Genomic DNA, 9813 nt, shown 5'->3' on the forward strand with positions numbered 1-9813 from the left:
ATAAAAAATATCACTTATATTTTCAATGATGTGCATTAAGAAAGCGGACAGACGGGTACGCACGCGAGTGGCCGTCTGGACGCTAGTATAAAATAATACAAATTCAAGTGTGGATATATATAAAATTGAGAATAGAGGAAAAAACAATAAAAATGGAAAATCATATTCATATGGTATACCATGTTAATGTGATATTAAAAATAAATCACAAACATTTTCTCTAAATTGAAAAGAAAAGAAAAAGTCTCATCTAGTCATTTTCTCTTTTAAGTTATAGTAATAGTTAAATAAACCAATGGAAAAAGAATAATTATAATGACCATACATAATGTTAAAAATGGTCAAGAAGGTAACCAAGCTGAAGCAAAGATGACATTATGTCCTTTCCAAGTAAGCGAAAGAAACTCATCTTCTTTCTTCAATCCCCATCCAACTGCATGTTCATCAATCATCCCTTTAACCTCCATAACCGAATCTTCACTGAAACAAACCCCTTGAAAATGCGCATTTCTCATTCTTTGCTCCCACTTACCTTTACCCTCAACTCTCTCAACTCTTTGAACCCCTTCATATGCTATCACATTCTCAATCTTCCAACAAATATCTGATTCATACCAATGCCTTTCTTTACTCCCTCGCGGTAGAAACATGTCCACCGTGTCGAAAGGGATCCAAAGATAATTAAATGCAGACCTTAGTCTAGTCACTAAATCACTCGAGGTTAGATCCGCGTCTTCATCGACCAGAACGACAATCGTCGGTTCTAAACTCCGCAGAGCTTCTAGAAACATCGATCGCAGCGAAGAAGAACCATTATTCGTATTCATATTCGTATATAGAGTTTCTTCAGGAATATAATGAAGCATCATGTGACAGTTTATTACCAACGCTTCATGAGTTTTGTTATAAACTAAGTCTTGGACTTGCCTTCGTAGGTGTTCGATTAAAGAAGCGAATCCGTCTGCGTATGTCGAAGAAACTGCTTTGAATTCCATCCTCACGTTTCTTGATTTAGCAAAATTAACCAATTTCGAACCTAATTCGTCGTAAGAAAGTTCAAGCAAAGGTGGAATTGGAAGATGAACATTCCTGTTTCGAACTGCAACGGTGAGCTTGATGGAAGGAGGAACTTCGTCGCGATTAGCAATAGCGTCGATTAGTGTAGGAATCTGCATGCAATGTGTTAAACTCAGATCAACAATGTGAATAACAGGAAAACCTCTGGTAGCTTCTAGAATGGTGGAGTTTGCGGCTGTGTAACCGAAACGATGCCACGGTGTTAAATCGACGAAGTTGGCTAATTCAATAACGGAGAATTTGTGCGTTTGTATGGCGAGGCTGTTAGTATGGTTAAGATTGTTATAACCGTTCGCAGTTTGTGTATCTTCTTGTTCTAGCGCTTTGCAGCAACCGGTTTTGGCGAGAATTCGCGTGGTTAGAGCTCGAATGAAGCTTGCGGCTAAGCGTTGGTTGGAGTCGCCTTCTTGGGGTGTGGTGTTGTTAAGGACCCAGAGGAATTGTTGGGCTTGTGTCGCATTGTTGGTTTCGATGGCGCTGGCGCATTGAACGAGTAACTGTTCCATGCAATTGGTTATTTTTGTTGAAGATGTGTATACTATAGAGTTATTAGATAAGGGGAATTTTTAATAGGAACTGGTAGTTATAGGGATTTGAGTTTTGTTAGTTCATGGTAGGGTTGAAAAAGTATTGGGTGAAAAGGTGAAAATGTCGGTGAGAAATCGCGGCATTGAGAGATTTAGAGGTGATAGAATATGAGAAAGAGATAGAGAAGAAAGAAGCTTATAAGCACGACACTACACTTGCATAATGTATTTAATAAGCTGCAATAGCAGCATCCCCAGCCGTAACCGCAATTTAACTCAACTTTAAAAATATTATTAAATCTTTTGTAAGAATGTTTTTTAGTCCATGGTCTTATGTAAGATTTTTTTTGCATTTATGAATAGAAGATACTCTATTAACACAGTAATACTAAACACAACTTCAATGTAACTTGTTTATGTTACATGTATGGTGTTATGTCAAAGTCAATATCAAAGTGATACCGTGCCAAGAAAAGGGAATGGATTTTTTTTCATGTGAGTGTCACATGATTGGGTTAAGTGTGATTTCTTAGCATTTTAAAAAAAAGTGAAATACATAGTTTGTTCAATATATAAAAGATCACATTTTATTCATTGGTACTAAAGTAGACATGAGATGGTCCATTCTCAAAAGAGGAATAGATTCACTCACTTGTAAATTTCATAGGAGAGAGTAAAACAGGAATGAATAGGAGAAAGAGCAGAAAAAGATTCAATTTGCGGTGAATTTAGCAGTAGAGTTTGGGGGAATTCTGAGAATGAATAAAAGGAAAATAGACATTCCAGCTTTTTGGTAAGTGTACTAAAAAAAGTTATAAATAAAAAAGACAAGTCAGTAGGGAAAACTCAGTTCCCCAAAAATACTTATCAAGTCAAATTTGGGATATAAAAGAGACCAAAATTGGCATGGATTTTGTATACGAAGCTTTTTCAGATGTGTAAAAGAACAGTAGTATAGTAGGAAATAGCCATTGGAGAATCTAATCTAGTTTCCACTATTGGGAGAAAGCACATGGTTTCTATTTAGTTTAAGGGCTCAGTTAGTTAAGTTTATAACATTTTGAGGCTATTTTTTTTCTTGCGGCTCCTATATACAGAAACATTCTAATAGTAGTAATCTCATTTAGTCATTATCATTGTAATTGTACCACTACCCAGTATAATACTGTAGATTCTGGATGCCATGCATATACTTCCTCACTGGTTTTAAAAAAAATTATATCACAATATTCTGTAATTGTACATCGGTTTTTAGTATAAAATGAATTTTAAATACTTGTACTACTCACACTGAAATTTGCAGAAAATTTATAGTACTCTGTCTGTATGTTATTCGTCTGTCTGTATGTTATTCAGCTCCGTCACATTTTACATAAATTTAATGGAAAAAAAAGTATAAATGTGATGCTTGATAATTAAGTAATTTAATATTTTCTTTTTTAAAAACAAATCTAATATTTTCTCAAAACAGAATTATTAACATTCTAGTTTTCAAAATGTTTACTAACATTTAAACTCTTTTTCTTAGTATTTATCACATTTAAAAAAAGGTTGCACACTAATTTTATCTTTAATTATTTATTTTTCAATTGTACTATTTTTTTAATCATCATTATACTATTTAAATTTATTTAATTATTTTTAATTATTTATTTATTTCACATTTATGATAATAAGGAAATACCAAAAACAATTATTTACTGCAATTTAGGCTGAAATATAAAATTTACTATGGTGTTAAGTTAAATTATAATATAAGTTTTAATTTAGATTATTATTTATTATATGATAGTATAAATAATCTTAATAACATTTATATAATGTTACAATTAATTCACAATGCAATTTATAGCAATTCAAATTACTTAGACATCGAATTGGTGTAAAAATTTAATGTTAGATTAGGATTGAACTCTGATTTAACTGGTTATAAATAAATAAATATTTTTTAATTTATATATAAGAATAATAATGTCCAAGATTTTTTTAAATTTCTGATTTTCCATTTTTTGTCTGGATTTCAACCAATTTTTTAGTTTATATTCCTATTCTTTTATATTTCAGTTTTCAAATTCAAACCGATCAGATAAGATTTTGATTTCCGATCTAATCTGTTAAATTGTTCAATCTAATTTAGTTTTGATTACATTATTTATAACACAATATGTTCAAAAATAAAAATCATGAAATCCTTAAAATTGTTATAACTATCACTCTTATTTATAATCGTTATAATTAATAAATAATTGAATAAAACTTTACTATTTTTCATTTTGATTTTGGTTACTATATATGAAATAACTAAACACAATAAATATTATGAAACATAGAGAGTAATTTGTATTAACCAAATACCTATAGGTGGGAATTTATATAGTATATATAATGAAAAATAAAATTGGAAATGTCATTAAAAAAATTAAGAAATGTACTTTTATTGAGAAACATTATATATTAATAGAAAAAACCATAAAAGACAATATATTTTATCACAACACTTCAACCAAATTGCCTTGAACGCGGAACTAGAATTACAATAAGAGAAACATTAAAAAAAGAAATCAATATACTACCGATTTTAACAAATGGTAAATCAGTTCTATTTAAATTTAAAAACATGGATTAGATCAAGCTTTATTTCCTACTAAATTTATTTTAAAATTCCTAATTTTTATTTAAGCTTGAGTGATCTCTTCTTTCATTGTTGTACTATTCTACTATTTTATTTTGCTATTGTATTGATTCAAAATTTTGATACAAGAAGTAAGTATATCATTTTATTTCAGAATTCAAGTTTTTATCTTAAACCATTTTTATAAAAGTAGAATTGATTTAGATATCATTCATACGCTCAATATATGAACTAATAGACGACGAAAGTGTCTTTATAGTTTAGTTGAGAAAGTTCTATTTTAATTATTGTTCGATAATTAATTTAAACAAATAAGTTAGATGACAAAAGTAAGTGTTTTTCAAATGATTTTATTTTTCTATAAAATCAATTGCTTCTTATATGAATTTATGAGACATTCTTAGATAGGAATCAAGTGATATAGCTACTGCTTTTAAGTATAGTATTTATTAAAATTTCACTGTGTTTAGTGAATTAGATGATGTGGCAAATTGATGGTGTTTCTTTACGAGATGAGTCATTAATGGATCGAAACAAATGAAATTAAAATGTATTTAAATAAAAATGTATTGATCCACATTCTATCAAACACGAAGCATGTAAGAGTGAAATGGTTTATGAAAAACATCTTCTGAAATGTCATTGACCTCGCCACATCTCTTTTTAGTACTCTTATATATATTTACAAGATACTGGATTATTGAATCGAATCCATTGACATTTGTTGAATCCAAATTATAATCAATCTTAAACTAAATAAATGTGCGCAGATGATTTAATGAGTTTCGCTCAAACAAATTATCGAGACAAATCATTTAAAAGAATTTGAGTTCGGAACATTTAAAATCAGTTTTTAGTTAAATTTTGTTTATCTTTTTAATTGAAATTTGAATTACTATTGTATCCCTTTTTAGTCAAGAATTTGTCATTATTATTATTATTATTAGACCTAAGTTAAGGTTTCTCTTGTAGTTTTATCAAATATACACATCTTAGGCAGTATCTAGCATACTTACTACGCTAGCTCCATGCAATTGTAACGTTATTTAATAGATTATTCCCCAATCATTTTATTGTATCTCACTTACAAAGTTTGAAACATCAAGATATATATTTTTCGAAATAGACAAACATAATATATGCAAAATACAACAGGAGTACTATTTGATTTCAGTCATTGTGTGGCCTTTATCAGGAGACCAGCTGATCAGTGACAGAAATTTTGAATATTACGACAAATGCATCTCACATGACATATCAACATGGCACACCCCCTTACACTTGTCTTATTCTCTTGTCAATCATTATACAATATGCCAACAAAAATATATTGTTAAAATATCTGAGCTAAAGATAAACAGTTGAAGACAAATGAACTTCAAAATAATTTTCAACTGTAAACGATTCAGATACGTTAAACGAATGGTCAAGGATTAGACACATATTCTTTTGTGTATGAAGAAAAATTTGGGTGAAATGGAAGAACTCGTATGGTATGTGTTCAATAAATTCTCTAATGTAGATTAATATATATATAACATGTTGATGTTACTTAATTGTTTAAAAAGTTTCACTTTAAGAAATGAAGTTGACAATTCAATCTAAAGTTTTAGTTAGATTTTATTCGATAGGTTTAAGAGCTTCAAAATATGATGCAACTTTTAAATGACTAATCTTAATCAGTACTATTTCGCATGAAACACTGGGAATTGCAGTAAAAAGGAAATACTATAAGTGCAGGAAAAACGAAAAGAAATACATGAAGAATAATTATATAAATTTATGTATTAAAGGTCAAAAGAGACTTGCATCATGCATTTTACATAATCAAGTTTGAGATTGTTACGTTTTTTGTGTGCGAATGAATAATTTATATTTTATTATAGATTTTGAGTGAAAAACACTATTAAAAAAAGAGATTAAAGGTAGTATAATATTGCTGTAAACTAATTTTATACTATTAATATTTTAAAATATATATCCATGATCAGTTGTTGTATAAAAATATTATTAAAATATTTGTTTTTCAAAAAAATAAATTAAATTTTCACTAAATATTGTCCACGCCTAAAACGTTGTTAAATCATGGGTAAACATGACATTTTTATGTAATATTTTTTTAAATTTACCCACTTAATAGCCTTTATTAGTAACTATTCACAGCACGATCGGCCACACCCTTTATAAAATTTTGATATTTTATAAAGTACATTTATCTTCATATTTCTTTTTGATTCTAGGTATTATAAAAAAACTTATTAAAAAGTGTTGAATGAAAAAATATATTAAAATAGTTATGTGATATTATTCTCATTATAAGTATTTATTTTAAATACAATAAGAGTCTTATATATATATATATATATATATATATATATATATATATATATATATATATATATATATATATATATATATATATATATATATATATATATATATATATATATATATATATATATATATATATATATATATATATATATATATATATATATATATATATATATATATATATATATATATATATATATATATATATGACATATATTTAATGAAAAATCAATATAAAATTTATTATGGATATCCATAATCATTCCATTTATAACACTCCTCCTTAAATGTCCATCAAGAATATGTCTCCACAAAATCTTACTAAAAAAATTTTGGATAAAATTTTTAGTGAAGAAAAAATAGTACAAAATTCTTTCTTCGGGATTTTCCTCGTTACTAATCACTATAAGTTATTAATAAGCAAGAAAATTATTTGGGAGACAATCATATTTTACATCCACTATTAATAACACTCTTCTTAAATGTTCGTTAGAAGATATGTCTCATTAAAATCTTACTAGAAAAATCTTAGTAGAAAAAAAATCTAGTGAAAAAAAGAGAGTATAATATTCTTTTATGATAAATTCATTTCTCCCCGTCAGTCGAATGATAATTTATTCGATAATGAAGACCAGTCTTCGATAATAGTCGGTTAAAAGTTTTATTTGAGAGTTACTTTGGGAAAAGGTCTAGAAGATTATCACAAGAGTGAATTTATTGAATGCTTATATCACCATTTTTCTGAAGATCATGAGTGAAAAAGAACTTTGAAGAAATATGTTTTGTTCTGTCTCTTTTAATGTAACAATCTAGCGATGCATGCAATATTATTTTCATATATGATTGTTGTATTTAATTTTCCAAAAGTCAAACCAAAAGTATTTTGTGTGTGTTGAATTTGGGACTAAATCAAACGCATTCTCGACTTGCCTTGTGTAGTGCTAAAAAAATTCTTCATGATTAGCTGAAGTTGTTGCTATGGTTTGTTTCACAGGTCTCCGTGAAACAGTTGTACCACCATACATAAATAAATAATATGTGTGATCTACAATTATGAGGATCTGACGAGTAAACTATTTCTGCATAACTTGTTAATTCTAATTTGGATACTTTGGAATAAAACAAACTCATGTATATTGTGCTCCTAGGATAACAAAATATATGTTTAACTATGTTCCAATGTCTTCGTGTAGGTGAAGAATCATATCTTTTTATTAGATTGACAGAAATTAATCTATCATAGCAAGATAGATTAATGCATGAATTACACTAAGATATGGTAATTCTTGACCAATTAATTTTTCATCGTCTTCTTGAGGTCTTAAAGTATATTTTGCACATCCAATGATCTAATGTCATTGGGGTAGACAACACACGAAATTTATCCGTATATAAATGTTTTTACATTTATGTTATATAACATACGAGATATGTTCATACATAAACGTTTTGACACTTTTTCTATATAACCTTCTTTGTGTACAAAAATTTCATTGTCTAAATATTCACCTGGTAAGGATTTTGTCTTTCCCAAGTCTTTCATCTCAAACAATTTCTTTAAATAATTTATAGCTTTTGAAAGTTATTCAAGAGTTCTAATAATATTTATGTCATCCACATGAATATCTATTATAAAAAATTATTTTCTAGACATTTTCATAAAAATACAAGGACATATGGAGTTATTTGTATATCTCTCCCTTAATAAGTATTCAATGAGACTATTATACCACATGCGTCCACATGGCTTTATTTCATAGAAAGAATTGTTCAATCTTATGGAATAGCTTTCTCGATATTCAAAATTATGTGTCTCTGATATATTAAACCCTTTAGGGAGCTTCATGTAAATGTCACTATCAATTGAAAAATACAAATTAATTGTAACAGCATTCATCATATTTAAATTAAGTCATTCATGTGCTATAAGGATAATTAAATATCAAAAATTGAATTTCATCCACTACAGGTGGATATGTTTCATCAAAATCAATCTTAGGTCTTTGCAAAAATTATTGAGCAACAACTCAAATTTGGATCTCACAATTTCACCATTCTAATTTTTCTTTTTCACAAAAACTCATTTATATCCAATTGGTTTCACACCTAGAGGTGTTAGGATTACGGGTCCAAAAATTCTCACTTTGTCTATAATCTTTGATAGAGTTTGATTCATGAACCTCATTATCATTTATCATGTTTAGCGTTATCTTGTATATAAATACATTGTCAATATTTACTTTATTTTGGTTTCATCATATTCCATTCATGACATAATTTATTGAGATCTCTTTATTTTCATAAATTTGAGGTACTCCCTCCGTCCCACAATGAGTGACTCATTTGGAGTAAAAGAGTGTCCCAAAATGACTAATTTCAACTTCCAATGCATCTTTTTTAATTTTACCCTCTAATTAATATAACTTTTATCATTCTCAGTACATGATAAGGGTACTTTAGTAAAAATATCATTATCTCTCTTATATTTATTCTTTTTTCTTAATCTGTGTGAAATGGTCAACTGAGTCACTCATTATGAAACGGAGGGAATGCCAATTTAGTTCTTCTGGAACACAAAAATAAATTATGTCAAAGTACTCTTAGAGTTTTTATATCTTCACTTGAGTCATCTTTAATTTACCTCCTTTTATTGTAGAGGAATTTTAATATTGGAACCAACTTTCCTACCACGCTTCATGTGCGGTTTTAACTCATTTGCTATATTAGATTGTCCAACAGGAGAATTTACTTCGATTGGAGTATCATCAGCTGATAAATAGTTTTATAAACTTTGAAAATGAGAAATACATTGAACTTCTGGTTCATATAGTTTATACGAGGATCAAGATAATAATTTATTTTAAATTGTTCATTTGAACTTCTGATTCACTTTTCAACCACTTAATCTCTCTCCCTAATATTGGAAAATTAAATTTCTCAATTAATAATCAGCCTACTGAACTGCAATCAGGTGTCCAATTATTTTCTTAAATTATATCTCAAAAATTGGGTTCATATCAAATATATTTTTCCATTATTCTTTCAAGACCCATCTTAGTGTATTAGAGCAATTGGAAAATACACAACACATCCAAAAGTTCACTTAGATGAGAAGTATCAGGTTATTTACCAGAAATAAATTATACATGGGAGGAGAAACGTATAGTATTGTGTTGGTTTAATGCGAATAAATATATTAATGATCATGCTTTGTGTGTTTTCAATATCTAATTTAGAATTTAT

General features: G+C 28.1%; 1 protein-coding gene across 1 annotated transcript; it reads right to left on the minus strand.

The window, feature by feature from the left end:
• Positions 1 to 341: 341 nt before the first annotated feature.
• Positions 342 to 1885, minus strand: LOC127123770 (scarecrow-like protein 32). Its single transcript, XM_051053965.1, has one exon. The coding sequence runs from the start codon at positions 1581 to 1583 to the stop codon at positions 342 to 344; it is 1242 nt and encodes a 413-aa protein (XP_050909922.1). The 5' UTR covers positions 1584 to 1885.
• Between the last annotated feature and the right edge of the window lie 7928 nt (positions 1886 to 9813).

The sequence above is a fragment of the Lathyrus oleraceus genome, chromosome 2 (assembly GCF_024323335.1).
Source record: "Lathyrus oleraceus cultivar Zhongwan6 chromosome 2, CAAS_Psat_ZW6_1.0, whole genome shotgun sequence".
In the NCBI taxonomy this organism is placed as follows: domain Eukaryota; kingdom Viridiplantae; phylum Streptophyta; class Magnoliopsida; order Fabales; family Fabaceae; genus Lathyrus; species Lathyrus oleraceus.

Coding starts and splice junctions, on each gene's coding strand:
- LOC127123770 (XM_051053965.1), bottom strand. CDS start 1,583: ATGGAACAGTTACTCGTTCAATGCGCCAGCGCCATCGAAACCAACAAT.